The sequence below is a fragment of the Mixophyes fleayi genome, chromosome 3 (genome assembly GCF_038048845.1).
Source record: "Mixophyes fleayi isolate aMixFle1 chromosome 3, aMixFle1.hap1, whole genome shotgun sequence".
Taxonomy (NCBI): domain Eukaryota; kingdom Metazoa; phylum Chordata; class Amphibia; order Anura; family Limnodynastidae; genus Mixophyes; species Mixophyes fleayi.
In genome coordinates, this window is record NC_134404.1 from 257,112,654 (window position 1) to 257,130,122 (window position 17,469).

General features: G+C 39.6%; 1 protein-coding gene across 5 annotated transcripts in view; it reads left to right on the forward strand.

Annotated features, from left to right (window-relative positions):
- Positions 1-13,833, forward strand: part of IPCEF1 (interaction protein for cytohesin exchange factors 1) — a 209,755-nt gene extending 195,922 nt beyond the window's left edge. For all 5 annotated transcript variants that reach the window (XM_075203484.1, XM_075203485.1, XM_075203483.1 and 2 more), the window contains 3 exons: positions 4,122-4,443; positions 5,847-6,025; positions 10,088-13,833. In XM_075203484.1, the coding sequence (XP_075059585.1) occupies positions 4,122-4,443; positions 5,847-6,025; positions 10,088-10,288 (702 nt within the window). In that variant the 3' untranslated portion in view covers positions 10,289-13,833. The remainder of the gene's footprint in view (positions 1-4,121; positions 4,444-5,846; positions 6,026-10,087) is intronic.
- Positions 13,834-17,469: the final 3,636 nt, after the last annotated feature.

Consider the following 17,469-nt stretch of genomic DNA (forward strand, 5'->3'; position numbering starts at 1 on the left):
CCATTGGCAAATGCAGGATTTATAGATGGGGTTTCCAAAAGTTGCCACAATACCTTTTCTGTTAGATTAGCGTAATTTAATCTTTGAATAAATAATTTTTTTAATCTATGGAGGGCAACAAAAAACAAGCATTGGGAGCCAGTAGGGGAGAGAGGTAAATATGCAACATTAGAGAAAGAAACACAAAGACAAAACAGAGATAGGGGTCGATGAAAGAGACAGACAAGCAAGGGAAGAGAGGCTAACTTGAGATAGACATGGGGATTGTGTATAGACATGGAGTGTGTATAGCTTCCCTATGAAAATGATAAAACATGTAAAGTGCCTTTTTTCTGTGAGAAAGGACATACCCCTGTCAGTTTTTTTTTGTGTTTTTTTTGTCTAGTTCATTATTAGGCTTTCTTAGTCCCGCAAACAGGCCTAAGAGACTACTTAGCTCAGCCCATTGATGAACTGAAAATTCTGTTTCTCTTGAAGTCAGAAGTCCGTATCTTGTTGAAGCAGCTCCTAAGTGCTAAAGCAGGTACAAAGACATCACAAAAGAACAAAGTTAGATTTTACACTATACCACCCTGTCATAATGGACCATTTACATTGTACTTAATGTTTTAAATATAGACATTGATAAAATCAGTCCTTTTTATAATAAAAAAAAAATCCCCACTGGTTTTGCAAGTCCTTACCTACAGTATATAACAAGTTGGATGAATTAAATTTGTTTTATATGAAACGTTTAACCAGAGCTGGATCACCCACTCCCATATAAGGTCCAGTGGGGTACTGAGGTGTCTGGATTACAGTAACCCATTGTTATGTTTTGTGTTTTTTTGACAAATGGAGAGGGAAAAAGGGAAACTGAGCCACTATTTTTTCAAAGGTCCCAAAGGGTCTTAATCTTTCTCTGCATTTAACACTAAAACCTTCTCCAATCAGCAAGAACCTCACCTCACATCACAATTCTGTGACTTTCTATTTGTCTCCATTTCTATCGTCACATCACCACTGTCACAAAACTTGCCTGCTGCACACTCCTGTGCTGCTGATTTTCTCTGCCTCTGACGTCAGTACTTTCAGGTTTGAGTGTTCACATGGTTGTGTTTGGGAGGGGCATATTCAAATCTGCAGAGTATATAAAGTTCACTCTGACACTCTAGCAGTGTCACAGTAATAAGTTTCCATGCTGGCAGAGCCTGATTAAGGGTTGCAGCCGCCCTAGGCTAATACACCAGTTCCCCCCCCAACTCTCCACCAATTCATATATATACAGTGGTCAAAGTGGAAATTTAGAATAGTTTTACAATGAAAACAGTAGAAGTGGCGTCATGACATACCACCATCTACCGGCCCACTTCCACCACTGTATATATATTATTATTATTTACATAAACACAAATCCTTCACTGCTGCTGTTCAGAGAATCCTAGCATACTTCTTAATGAGACAACTTAGTGTGACAATTAAATATATAGTTTATTAATTTATAACACACTTACACATACTTTGAAAGTACCTTCTTCTATGCGGTGCTGTAGATTGTCTGCACTGGATCCTGCTTCCATCACACATGCAGTAAGCGGAGGAGAGATGGGCGGCACACACAGCGGTGGAGGGAGAGAGATCAGAAGCCACCTTCTGTAGTTGAAGAAAGTATGCTGTTCACGGGGCTTGGCTCCTCAAGCACCCTATTCAAGGGCTGGGAGGAGGGTTTTCGGGGAATGGAAACTTCCCCCTCAAAATGCGCATCTGATTTTAACTACTACACAAAGGACTGTTAACATTCTGCTACTTATTTTCCAGGACTGATTACTGCAATTGGAAAATAATGATAAAAAATGGGAGGACAATACAAGAAAATTTATTGTTGTAATATCAGGGTATATTTTATTGTAATGTTTAATGTCATATTGGTTAAATCATCCCTCTTATCCCCTAAGTTCAACATGGATGTTCTGCTGAATTACAGGGTATTTATGCTAATGAATCCTTCCTTGCAGTGCTAGATAATTCTAAAGTTAAGCATCACTTCACATTGTTTCCCTGGGGCTGGAGGGCAGGAGATCAGTGCTCCGATTCTCTGTGGCAAATAACTGTTATCTGGTCACTGTGGTGAATGCACAGTGTTCGTCGGCACTTCCAGGTATGGGTATGGGAGCTGCAATGGACCAAAATAAAAAAAGCAAATCTCAGATCCACAGGCACATTTATCGCTTGTTCAGACAGTGAAGTGAGGACGAAGTGGCTATACTGCCTACACTCCGGTGAGGAGAGGAGGGGAGGGGCGCCCTGATCACTGAGATCACTGACGATCGCCGGCATTTACAAAAAAAAATATAAACAATATAAAAAAAATGCTTGTTAAAGTGCCGGCGCTGCACCCCCCCAGAACACAGCGCTCCAGGCTGCAGCCTGATCAGCCTATTGGTTGATCAGGCCCTGCATGCTGGTCTGAGTCCCTGTTATGCTGCAGAAGCTGAGCATTCCTGTGCTTTTCCCTTGGATGCTTTTCTGCCTATTAACTCCTCGTTTACCAGTGCTTGCTTGTTTTTGCCCACTCTCTCCCGGATCCTGAGTTTGTACTGCAATGCTGCCTGTGTACCAGTTCCTGGCTTGTTATTGGACTTTCCTTCTGCATACTGAATTTGTACCTCGCTAATGCAGGATACCAGTGCCCAGCCAGCTGATGTGCTTTCAAATTTCACTTCCTCTTTTCTGCAGTGTTATGCATAGTGGCTGATCAGAGGGCCGCAACCTGCATGTTCCCAGCCACAAAGCCCACCTAGCCTTGCAGTGGGTGTTTGGTGAAGACCTGCGGACACGTTATATTTTGCTTCTCTGTTTGGTCAGCGCTAAACCAGGCTAACGCTGTTATCCATCACCCCAGGACTCTCCAACTGATACAATTGTTACAATCACACTGTTGTATGCAGCTCCTTACTAAAGTAATAACATGAGTGGACAGGTCACTGTCTGCCCACAAGATCAATACTCATTTTCTGAAATCTATGCTGCTGTGATTATTCCAAAGATCTAATTTACTACAGGTTTTTAAGCACCCGTCCACTTCAAAACTGGGGGACATATGAACAAAAAGTGATTTGAGGATTGATAACAAAAAGGTGCCCTGAACCTTGTTATACTCCTCTTAAGAAATATTACTTTCATTGAGAATTATGCTAATTAATTACAAGGTTTTTCTTAGGGCAGATAAAAGGTCTTTTATCACTTACCAATTTATTGCATTAAAATAATAAACCTAATTATAAGGAATCTTTTGCTCTAGGTACATACATATAACAAATCATATGTTTTTGTTTAGTACCTTAAATATGTATAATTTTAGCTTGCAGTGAATTTTCTTAATTTTTCTGCATTTTCCCATTTATTTCTTTGTGCTCCCCCATTTTACTATGTATTTGTCTGTGTAACCAAGGCCTCCTTTAAAGTAAAACAAATTTCAAAACTGAGGCGTAGCTGGACACTTGTGGGCTCCATAACATCCTTTTATAAGGGCCAAATGTACTGTCTGATGGTGAAAATTTCCTATATACTCAGAAAGTTTTGACAGGGAATGTGTATCGCTCTATGCTGTGGACCCCATAGCAGCTGCAGCACCAGCACCTTTTGCTAGTTACGTCACTGTCTGCTACTTATTTGCCTCCTTGCTGTCATATTTCCAGTACACTAGTCCTTGGACACAGCCACGCAAGAGAAAGATTGACAGGAGTGCATTGGGAGGAGATAAAGGGGAAAAAAAGAATACTAATTCAGTATATGGTTTTGAAATGTGAGTGCTGCAAGTGGTCTTTGAAACCCTTTCATAGAAAATGGGCAAACTTTGCTATAATAAACATGTTTTATATACAGTTATACACATATTTAATACGAGAAGAGGGAATAAATGTATGGTTGAAATGCCTTTAAACTTGCTGTCTTCATTTGTGAGGTTTGCCTTGTCATAACGTAACCTCTTAAGTGAAATACCTAGTCCCTGTAGGGCAAAGACCTAAAACTGTGCCTGTAATCAGTGGTCTGTTTTGTGTGACTCAATCTGTCATCAAAGACAAGATAATTAAAATGAAATGTTAGATTATAATAATTTTATTTATCTGTTTGGCATACAGTTAATACACGATTCATCTTCAATTTCATCTGAACTTACAATGTCGCTATGTGGAAACACCCTCACTCGTCACTCTGGATCCTCCCTGTGTATTATGGAATGTCGTGATAAAATAACACACCATTATAAAGCAAACAGTTCTTCAGCACCTGAACTTGAGAAATTATTTGTGGAACAAATCCATCACCAAAAAGGAAATGTTAACAAGTTAAAAACAGAGTTTGAGTCTCTAAGTTCTGTTTCTAAGGAAGATGAAACCATATTAAGCAATAATATACCTTCCATATCTATGGGTTTAGAGGGATTACATATGAAAGTTAAAGGTAAGCAAAATACATTTTACCATTATTTATTGGTACTGAAATAGATATTTTCAGTATGGAAACGTGGTCTAATTATGTTATGAATGAGGCCTTAAACGGATATTTTTGTAGTTAGAAGTATAGGTTTTCTAAAACATCATGTGCAATTGAAATAGACCATAATAACCGTTTGCTTATTAAAGTTAGTTAGCATAAGATGACATAAATCATACAATAGTGGTTAATTAAGTAATATACTCTTTTCTCAGTGACTCTGCATGAATAGACTGAAAATAGGTGCTATAGAGCAGTGTTTCTCAATACCAGTTCTCAGGACCACTAAAAGTGCATGTTTTCCAGATGACAAGGGAAATAATTAGTACCACCTGTGGATCTGTTACAATGTGTCAGTCAGTATTGAATTCACCTGTACTTAAGCGGCGAGATGTGGAAAACATGCACTGTTAGAGGTCCTGAGGACCAGGTTTAAGAAACACTACTATAGAGGATACGGTTACTGAAACCCTTTTCCCTCTTCAGACTTCTCTGGGTTACCACTCTCAAAGCAATGGACAAAATTAATAGGTTCACTTTCAAATCATTTTAATTCATTGTCAAATATCTGACCACCTGTAAGTAGCAAAGTTGTATACAACACAGTGTATCGCTCTAGAAACAGTTGTATTCAATTATCTCCCCACCCATCCCCCCCTTCCTCCTGTAAGGTCAACCAAGACAAATATGACAAGGGCTTTCCTTGGCTTGGTTACAGAGACAGTAGGGTTTGTAGATTTTTTTTTTATTTTTTTTTATTTTTTTAGCCCTAGTGAAAAACATTGGGTTACCCCTGTCTTTATGCTATAACACAAAGACAGATAACAGATAAGCTGGTTAAACTATTCAGCTAGTCTGCCTAGAAAGTATAGCTATATCACCATAGTACCACATATTTTCAAACATGATAAATTCCTTTGTGTAAGAAAAAGAAAACTGTGAAGAAACAAACGAATGAACAATATTTTATTGTTTCTTTCGGTATTTGTTATGCTGACAATTCAAAGGCTGGTGTAGCCATATTATATAATTCAGAAAAAAGATAATATGATACTTTGTGTCCATTGTCCTCTACTGCCATTCACATAGATAAAAGTAGTTTTAAAAAATACTTTCTTTATAGTTCGATTAACTAAATAGCAGATATTTTCTAATTTACATATGAGTGGGAGGCCTTTTACATTTCAAAACATTGCTATAAACATAAAGGGTAGAAGATTCTCTAAAATATTATTAGTAGCTTTTGTTTTTGTCTGTCTTCCTCACTTTTTTTTTTTATATAAATAGTTTCTAAAACGTTACATGGGTGTCTAATGTAGATTGTAAAATGCCATATTGTGTTTTTTCCTTGTACCAATCTGGCATTCCAGATGATGCTGATGAAATGGAGAGATTATACAAATCTTTAGAGCAAGCAAGCCTGTCACCCATTGGAGATCGGCGGCCCTCTACTAAAAGAGACCTGAGAAAGTCCTTTATCAAACGCAGCAAAAACCCATCCATAAATGAGAAACTGCACAAGATCAGGACTTTGAATAGTACATTGAAGGTAATTTTAATTATAATTTGTAATTCAATTATGTCCTTTTGAAACTCTGCTAGAATGGTTTCATTAATTTACAATATATTTACTTAATCTGAACATACTGTATATTGCACTACACTGGAAAATAAAAACTTACAACAAACAGGTACTCAATCAGATGTCACTAAGCTATTGTAATAAATGCTATGAATTCTTTTTTTAATACAAAACCTAGACGTTGGCAAGATCATATTAATAAGTTGTATGGAATGCTTTCTTTGAAGGCTTTCTGTTAAGCGGATATTAGTGACCTGGAAAAATGGATAACCTAAATGGGTTGTCCATGATTGAAAACCTTTTGTCACTCCATAGTGCCCACCACCCAATAATCCCACAAAGTACCGTTTGCAGATAGGATATGCATTACAAGATTTCACGTGGGTCTACTTACACTCATGATTGATTAATTAAGAAGGGCAAAGACATAAGTGTAACAACATTATGTAGATTATTATTAGCGGGAGAATTCAATCAAACTGGAAATCTTGACACTTTTTCCAATGGCAAAATCATAAAGGTCACCCTTATACCTTATTATGGATAACATTATTCTACCTTATTATGGATAACAAAGTGGGAAGCAATGTCCAAAATACAGCAACTTCACCAATATGCTCGATTTGTCTGAATACTAATATGATATGGCTCAGTCACCAGAAGGGAAGGCTTTCGACTGAGTGAATTGTTATAAAACTACTTGGAAAAACAGTTCTGTATTAAGCTATAATCTGGGGTTGACTTATGTGGTTTTATCACCCTGGGATACTGTACAAAGACAATCTCTTTATACCACAGTATGTTGTGTTCTATGCCAAGGTAACAAGTATAAACAACACTATCTGACCATATACAGAACATACTTTGTTAAATATAACAGAATAAAGGCGCAAATGTAGACACACATATGTATCACAACTTGCAGTGGAGCACCTAGAAGCTAAATAATTAAAATCACATTAAGGTGAATAATCCCTTTTAAAAGAGCACTATCTGTTAAGGCTGACAGCTAATGTCATAAGCTTGTAGGACAGGTGGGAGAGGTCTTCACCTATAGCAGCTGACTTTCCCGTAGAACTTGAAATGCTCACAGGTACTCAGATGCCCCAGGTCTTAAACTCAAAGAAGTACAAGCTTATGAATAAACCGTAGCGCAGGCAAGGGGGTGATGGCAGGAGATAAGTGTAGTCAAGAACAGGTCTCAGGGTAAAACCAGGCAGCGAGGTGAGGCCCAGGCAAAGGATCGGGCCGGCAGAAAGACAGGATATCCGAGTAACAGGTAGAGGTCAGAGCCACGAGCAATACATTATGGTCCAAGAAACAAGCCAGAGGTCATACACAGAAGGGTCAATTCAACGATACAGGAACAGAGTACAGGAGCAGGTCAGCAGGAAACTGAACGCTATAACCGACAGGGAGGCTAAGCCCTCCCTGCCTTAAATACACAAGGTGACCAATAAGAAGAGAGGAAATGTGGATCAAATGAGCCCCAGAAGTTGCATAATAAATTAATTCATTAAATAGCCCACAGGCCAAAACATTTGTGCATGCGCCCAGCTGCCCAATGTAAAATGCATACTCTCATCAGGGACAAACGCCGGTTTTGAGGAGGGAGGTTTCTACGCACACCACCAGTGGGCGTGATCAACATGCATGGGGGTGTGGCTATAATTTTAGATAGTGCTAGGTAGCTCTCCAACTCTTCCAATCCCCCTTTAAATACACGAGCAATGATTTGTGCACTACTGTTAGGTGCATGCAGCTCCCCCTTCATGAGCACAGCAGTGTGAAGTGGGACCTACCTCCCAACTGTCCATGTAGTCGGGACAAAGTCTTGATTGAGTGGGTCAGTCCTCAAACTCATGACTGCCCCACCAGAATCAGGACAGTTGGCAGACTGTGCTGCTCTCTCCTAACTGTTCTTCCTGCTTTCAATACTTGTTGCTGTTGCTCTTGTCCTAAGCTCAGTTGTGCCTCTCTGGATCCTGGAATGTTTGGTTCCTCTTTGGAAACAGAACAGGTACATGAGATATAGAAATACCAGCAATGAGTGAACACAGTAGGCCTCCCTGCCTCTATGCAGTTTTATATTAAATCAAAACAACTCATGTTTTATTATTAGTGTCCCTTTCTTGCAGCCAGCCCGACTGTAAAATAATTTTATTCACCTTTAATAAAAAAAACTATTTCCCCCAAACAACCCCAACATTAATTGTAATCACATTTATTATATAAACCTATTTCCTACCATGCATTAAATAGCTTGCATTCCCTTTTAAGAAATAGCAATCCTCTTTCCAAAACTCTGCCACACATTTAGTTGATGGCACACAAACCACCCCAACATTAAATGAATCATCCCACCCTACAAGAAGTCTGCACCAACCCCACTATTAAATTAAATTTCCCCAATATAGCCACACAAACAAAATAATACCCATTAATTAGACACCACCTACCTCACACACATTACATTGCCACAAACCCCCTGTGCCATCACACACTACATTTCCACAAGCCCCCTGTGCCATCCCACACACACTACATTGCCACAAGCCCCGTGCCATCCCACACACACTACATAACCACAAGCCCCGTGCCATCCCACACACACATTACATAGCCACAAGCCCCTTGTGCCATCACACACATTACATTGCCACAAGCCCCCTGTGCCATCACACACACACACATTACATTGCCACAAGCCCCCTGTGCCATCACACACACACACATTACATTGCCACAAGCCCCCTGTGCCATCACACGCACACATTACATTGCCACAAGCCCCCTGTGCCATCACACACACATTACATTGCCACAAGCCCCCTGTGCCATCACACGCACACACTACATTTCCACAAGCCCCCTTGTCAACTGACAGACATACATTGACATCAACACACACACACACACACACCTCCCTCACTTACCTTTTAGGTGCTCTTCTGCTGTATCCCTCCTCACTGCTCAGACAGGAAGTGAAGTGAGCACTTCCTGTCTGAGCCCAATCAACAACAGGCAGCCTCACGATTGGCTGCCACTGACCACCAATGACTTGATTGTTGCCCCACCCCCTGCTTGCGGCACCCCCCTCTTGCGGCACCACCGCTCGCACTACCCCCCCATTCTCCACCCGCACCGGGTGGGGGAAAAAAAAAGGGTCAGTCAGGACAGGGGTTTCCAGAGACTAGGAAACCCAGGGGGTGCTCATCTACACTAATCAGCCACAGGAGGCTGAAGCAACTACAGGGAGCTGCGCAGCGGCAGAGAGAGGACAGCGTCCCGGCTGTTGCCCAGGCAACTGGGACGAGGAAGCGGAAGTGACGTTCCTGTCGTCATGGAGACAGCTGGGACTTAGACAGGCTGGGGGTAGTGAGTCACGGCTGCCAGGGAAACCGCCGCTGCTCGGACACACTTTCACAGCATTGAAAAACCTAATAATCACTTAATTACAGCATAATAATACGCGTAATAATTGTATTTTAAAGTAATAATAAAAAAAAAGTTTTAAATTCAGTCATTATTTAAAATCACAAATGGAAAAATATGTAAATCAGACTTTGAGATAAGGGAGTTACTGGATTATGATTTGATGTCACCTATGGCCTAAGCAGTACTTTCTACACATACTACATATTATGAAAAGGTCTGATTTGTATGTTTCATTTATTCATTTATGCACTTGAAAAATGCATAGTTGTCTGGAATAAATAAAATATATTCGTACCTCAGTTACATAATAGTTCTCCTTTTAACTTTTCATTGCATTCTTCAAGGCTAGAGAGTAGGGCAACTACTGTACAATGTCTGCTGAATGCATCCCTCCCATATCTGTTTCATAGAATCCCACGAACATTTAAGAAGGATTGCAGGCTAAATTTTACAGATGTAAACATTTTATCTACATTTTTCATGGAACTTGTCAAGAAAAGCGAAAAGGTATTGCATGTTTAATTCTGCTGTTATGAATTTGAAAAGTTTTTCAAACATATTTACTTATTTATGTATTATTTATTTTACAAGTGTAAAGAACATGACTTGGCAATGATCAACCAGTTGCTGGAAAATGGAGAAATCACTAGTACAAAATATAAAGAATGGAAGGACACCAACACAATGCTATTTCAGGATATAGACTCGTCACCTTGTTTTCAAGACTGCCCTGACAATACAACACAAGTTTCAAGTGAATTAAAGACATCTCAAATTAAAAAAGATTCCTAAGGATGTACATCATTCTACAGGTTTTTTTTTTAACTGCTTCTTGGGCATAGCCTCTCCATTTATATTATCAAAGTATATGCTGATCACAAACTTCCAGATATGAATGTTATACTAACGAATGCTGACCACCGGATAAAAATCCTGCAATAGGGTGTCAATGCTAGTTGTGATATCACTCCATTGCAATTGTGCAATATATAATTATAACTATTACAAATGTTATATAGTTTAAATTTGACATGGAAAGAAACAAAATGTTACTTTTTTCATCAATACACATAACTAAATTGCAACCTGGACAAACTTCTAAGGTTCTTTCCCTCCACACTTCATTTTTAGAACTGTGTATCATGGACATTAGACAAAAAAATAAATAATGCACTAAAATGAACTTGAAAAAGCATGTTTAACAAGGACTTTCTGGTATTTTTTTTTAACAATCAACCATGCTTACAAATGTTGTAGTTTCCACAAAAATTAGCATTTCATCTCTTCTACTAGTGGTATGATTGTCTTATGTCATAAATAGAGCAGACTAAATAGTTATCCTATAGTTTTACACTTTTGTTTGTGAACTGTCTATTTTATATATTGAACATTGATGTCCAAGGTAGCCTCTAATACATTTCTCGTGTGGCTGGCAGTTGACCATAGCACTTTTCTTTGGGACATATTGAGTGATCTGATGACCCCCAAGTGTACACTCGCCCAAATATTAGCTGTGCTCCATCTCTTGCTAATTTTGCTTACCCCTTTCTTTAACTGTGCCACATTCCCATTATTAAAGTAATCGCAGAGCTTGATCGCACGGTTTGTCGATCATAAACACTTTCCATTAATAGGTACTTCCACCAGTTATATTAAGCTCAACATGCCACTTTAACATGTAAGTGGTAAATAAAACCTATTCAAAGCATTAAAAATATCAATGGTATTTTATTTTTTTACTTTTAACAGACATAAAAGGTTACTTGATGGACATTTATTCACATTCAGGGGTAACTTGAATAAATGTTATTGGGTACTTAAGGTAAATTGATACACACTAGGGGGGGTACATTGTACTTATCATCATAAGGGGGTACACTATACAAAAGGTTGAGAAGCCTTGCACTAGTAATAATAGTCCTCTTATAGCATCCAAGGAGTCCATTGCCACTGTTACAATGGGATACCTGGATAGCTAATCACTAAGCAGCCAAAAATATACCAGGTCTTATTTTATTAATATTGCATTTAAGTACAAAATTGGCATTGCACCACAGCAACCAAACACCAATTAGCTTTTAACTGCCTAGTGCAAGTTAAACAATAAAAGCAAGGTTGGTTGCCATGGTTTAAGTTTTTCATCCAAATAAAATTTTAGAAATTCCGCTCTATTATCTCTTTAATGGAAATCTTCACCTTTCTTGGAGTTTTTGTTAACTAAATATTTCCACAATATATAGCAAACAGATGGACTCCATTCTACAAACCTCCCTTATCTAGATTAAAGTGCTATCTCACTTGAAATCATACATGTTTACTCTGCAGCAAAATAACACCACAAAGATTGCCTTTAGTCCTCCAGCTCCAAGAGCTGGGGTCGAGCCAATTTTAAACTTTGGGGTAACATTGGCGGTGCCCCCTCTTTGCTGTCCATGGAGGACATAGTTAATTAAGGAAAACTCTGTTATCCTTTTAACAGGTCAAGTCTGTAGGCAAGTTTTAATACATAACTAGGGGGAATTCTTGTAGCAATCCAATCCAACCATTGAACGAAAACTTTCAACTGGAGAGTTAAGTGTGTTGCAGAGGTAAATATAAGCCCTAATTTGTATAAATACACTAACCTGGTGCATCCAAATTAGTTGTCTAAAGGTGGACCATTGCAAATGTTAATGGGAAAAATATACATATCTTGTATTTCACACAAATGTGGCATAAAACTAGCTGATGCATTTAACCAGTGGTGGAACTACAGGGGATGCAGGCGTTATGGGGACCTGAGATGAGGGGGGGCATCAATGCCCATGCCAGATCACACCCACCGTCTCCTTTTGAGCCTGCACTTGTCTGCTTTGCTCTTTTGCATGTTATGCTAGGAGCTAAGAATGCAAGAGGGGCATCGTCTGGCCGATACCTTAAATTTATTATGGGGTGTGGCAATATACTGTTTTGCCCCTGCATTTAACCGCCAGTAGATAACAGATGCTAATAGAAACTCTCAGTTACGCATGTAACTCTGCACTTTTAACAGTGTTTCATTTATAGCTTCATAAAACCACAGGCTTTAATTTAACATTGTAATGTATCTTTTATTTCAACTTAATTTGTTTTCCAATTGTAACTCATTTATTTATTTCATTGTAAAAAATTTTATAATTTACACAATTTATATCACCACATTTATTGATGTGTTTTGCAAATATACATTAACTGCTATGTACTTTTGGTAAACTCAAATGCAATTTTATTGTGCTGTTGTTGCTGTATTTCTACAACTAAAATGTACGACAGAGAAAATACATTCATAATACTCTTTTTAATATCATGTCAATTAATTTCTGAGGTTAATATAAAGGGTTGCAGTACCTGTATTTCAGCCATGATGCTCCTGATGTGAAAATTGTGGGAGAGGAAGATGGCTATTATGGGATTTGAGCCCTATTGTTTGTGCATTATATTTACAACCTTGCAGTTTGAGATTGCACTCTGTCTTCCTTATGAGATAATAACAGTGGAAAGTATAATTATATAATCTATATCATACTTGCCAACTTTTATGATCTCGCAATTCACTGTGAATTGCATAAATAAGTCCCGCACCCACTTACTTCACAAGGGGAAATTTGGAAGTCTCCTGGATATTCCAAAATTTGTATATAAAATATGGTGTACTCCACTTCAGAAACCTTGCACTAATAGAAATACATTAATCATATATATCAATTGTTCAGAATCACCCATGAAATAGTTTTTTCAGCAAACCATATCCAGCATGTTTTCTTGCCCCAAGACCCTCTTTCAATCTGCTTGCATCCCCTTTATATTACTTCCCGGAATCCTCACAGGTTTAGAAAAAATCTGAAAAATTAACACAATGGGGGTGCTTCATAGTGCATTAAAAACAATATTTTTTAGTCGGCTCAAAAAGTTTCACAATTTAAATGTGCATACCAGAGGAAGATAAAATCAAAACATAGAGCATAGACATTCAACAGAAAAAGTACCAGAAATAAGTCTTTCAGCTGCTATGCACAGCAAACCAGCATCTGATACCACTGCACAGCTTGAATCAACATTAGGCCACGTCCCTTATGCATTTCATCACTAGGACAGTATTTTATTTGAAAGGCTAAGGAAATAATGGGGTAAAATATCTAGGACAAATGAAACAAATGTATAAAAACTCAACAGAAGTCAAGTAAAATAGAGGAAACCCACAAGAGGTAATTTGCAATTCATTGTATTGTGTTATTTTAAAGAATGTACACAGTCTACACATGGTGGTCTTTCTATAAAAATCATATGTGCAGTAAAATAAAATGTTATCTTGAGTAAAACATATCCAGTCATATATACTTAGTGTACAATGTCTTAATATTTTGCGCTACTGAAATGTGAACTACTGCACTGTACACAGGGGCAGACTGGGAGGAAGGGGGATATCTGAGCCAGGCTGGTCCCATAGTGGGCTACCTTGGGCTGGGTCACTGCGTCCTCTGCAATTTTTTTTCCTTTAAAATGTTCCTAAAAGTCGAGTCTTGCCCCCAGGCATAAAATTTGCCCCTCCTGACTGTATGCCTTTCTATAATTAAAAACAAACCTACAAACCTATGACATAGCAACATATTTCATCTGGTTTATTTGTGGTGTAAATGCAAGCAAAGATAGTCAGGAATATGTTATAATATATATATAGAATTGTATTCATAGAACTTGAAAAATACCAAAGTGATTTATTGTAGCATTATACATCAACATTTCCTTCCCACTGGAGTATTTGTAATGCCTGCAACTCCTTCCAGCTCCCTGCTGCGTGACCCTGAATGCATTTAAGCATTATTTGTAAGAAAGCAGAAAGTGTCAATTATGAAACACACTGCTGCATATTTCTGCCTGCAGCCTGACATTTGATTATATATTTAGGATATAAGCCACTCACTTTGTTCCGAAACCCTCCTCCCACTGGAACCAGCAGGGATGATGCAGAACTCGCAAAGACCACTTATGTTTTAGAGAGAGCCTCTGCCTTGGCCTTTAACAACCCCTAGTTCCATCAAAACTGCTGCCTCCTAACTAATAGTTCAAAGAATTGGCACCTTTTCTTTTACTCAGGCTTTGGTGTTTGAGATTTTCCCTTTATCTACTTTTTTTAATTTACTTCCATTACTCTTTTCATCAGTACTTGCTTAAGCTGGGTACACACTACACTGTTTTCGTCCAATAATCGGCTCAAACAGCTGATCCAGGGCCGGTGATAGGGTCCACGGCGCCCTAGGCATTTTTAAAAAAGCGGCGCCCCCCCCCCCCCCCCCGCAAAAATCGCCTCCCTCCTCTCCTTACCTTGTCTCACCACTGCCGCCTCTCTGCTCCGTCTCCTCCCCTCCACTCACTGACACTAGTGAGTGGAGGGGAGGAGATGGAGCAGACGGAGCAGAGAGGCGGCGGTGCTGAGCAATAGCCTCTTCCCCCCTCCCCGCGCATCTGAATGCTGTGCGGCGGCCGTGACAGGTATGGTCAGCGGTCGCCGCACAGTTTTAAAGTCTTTTAGTATTCTGTGGCGCCCTCCAGAGCCCGGCGCCCTAGGCATGTGCCCAACCTTGCCTAATGGGAGCGCCGGGCCTGGACCGATCCACAACAGTGAGTACGAAATTACAGTCATTGCTCACGACAACATGGCTGTAAAAAGTCGCTAAAGGGACGTCTGCTCTTCCCTTTATCGGTCTAAACAAGGCTAGTGTGTATGCCGTCCATGGACCGAGCGATCGGACCATCGATCGCATGCAAAATCGCTCAGCATAAAAAGTTGGTTGAAATCTCCTTTTTTTTTTATCGCGACCTCTACAGCAGGAAGTGGCATAAGGGATGTGTGGGTCTGGTATTTATGATGGGTTGTCTGGCATATTGTGTATGTACTGCAGGAATGCTTACTCACTGTATATACTCTTCACATGCCTGGGAAAGTTATGTTCTCAACAGGGCCAGCAGAACACGGTAAGCAAGGCAAGGGGGACGCCAAGACTGAGGGGTGCTCCACATCGCCTGCTGTCCCCGCTTATCTGCTGGCACATTAAATAAAAAAAAGCCCTCTCTACCTGTCTCTTCCCTGGCAAAACCAAGTCCTGATTTTGCAGCTTTTTGGGCAATGAATTCTCCAGAGGAGATGCACAACAACCTCCATAAAGGGCAAGTCAGCTCTTTATGGTATGTCTGGTACCTCACCTAGGCTGTCACTTTGAGGCCCCAGTTTTCTGCCAGTTGCTATAACTGTACATTGTTCCAGCTGTCCCCTTCAGCCAAAATGTGATTTATTTCTCAATGTTTTGCATACTCTTCCTGAAGGACTTGTCTCCACTGATTCAACTGTTCTAGCACAGAAGCATTTGCCTATAACCATTCTTTTAGCATACCCTTTCCGTTTTTCTACCCAGAGATTTCACCTGCCACTGACCCCATACTCATCATAGCGCTTGGTGTGGGTATTGTAGCTAGGAAAATGGTCGACGGGTGGGTGTCATGGGAGTGAAGGCAGGACTTAAGAGTTTATTCAGGAGTCATTGACTCCTTATAGGGAAAAGTAAACAACATTCATAAAAATCATTCAGTTTGTCCTTCTCCTACGTATTAGGAGAAGTGGACTAACCCAATAATTAAGCTGCAGTAGGGGGCAGGAGATTATTTTACATTTATTTCTATGTATTTTTTTATTTAAAAATATTTTTTACTTGACATTTTACGTAATATTTTCTACAGTACTTGTTTGCAATACATCTAACCAGCCACTTCTGTTGACACTGCACTGTGTCAGGACAGTTATCTAAGGAAGAGTGTACAGTTTAGCATCCATTCACCTGTGCAGGGACATGGTTGACAGTGACATGGAAAATTGGGCTGGTATGCAACAGTGTTTGCATTCGAATGTACACTCACCTGTGCAAGCAACTATTTAAGGACGCAAGTCTGAAACCTTTTTTGTGTCATGGTAGTCTTTTCCCGAATAAGATCCCAATGGCTCAAGACCCAAAAGTGTGTAATCCAATAACACTGGTTGTAATAAAAGGTATACATTTATTATGTAGGTTGTGATGAATAGCACAAGTCCAAGTATGGAGGCTGTGGTAATAAGCACAAGTTCCAATATACAAGCTGTCCTAATGGTATGTCTTTCATCTGGATTTCATACTCAACCCAACACCTATTCTCCTGACAAGAAAATGCCAGTATTTAAATTTGTCCAGCACTGATAAAGTACTGACATAGTAATTGCCGACATTAAATTGGCAATGCCAGCAGGTCCAGTGGCAGTTAACAAAATTAAAGTTAAAAATAAATAAAAAGTACTTTTTAAAAAAAACAAACAAACATGCCCCCACACCTCCTCAGTTATATTAATTTTAATGCTGCCAGCCTAGTGCTGGTTAGAGGAAAATCGAGGGGACAAACAGCATGGGGTCCCTATTATTCTTCAATCAGTCCTAGGCTTAGCCATCAGGTGCTGGTAGCACTATAGCAGGGGAACCAGGAGCGTGGCGTCCCCCTGCCATGATGCCAACCAGCCCCAGGCTGGTCAGCATGGGGTTGAGTTATCTAGGGAGTTGGGATCTGCATAAAAATGGTGGGCACCTCTCCCTAGAGATAACCAACCCCATGCTGACAGCACTAGGACTCTTCCCACACCCCTGGGAGGTGGGTGTGGGGTAATAAATGGTCAAATATGAAAGAGCTGAATGAAACACTAGTTTACATTGGTGAACTACAGGTCACAGTATGCCTGGGCTGCCATGGACAGTCTACGCATGCTGGTGCTTGTAGTACTGAATAACTGTTATAGGAGCTCCTTCACAGATGCATATATACATGGTGATGTTATGGCTTTTAAACATTCATCAATTTGCACAGATATATGAACTCATAACACTGATTAGAGTTTGCTATAGTTTCTGAATGGGTAAGTACTAATACTGTGTTCATGAGAT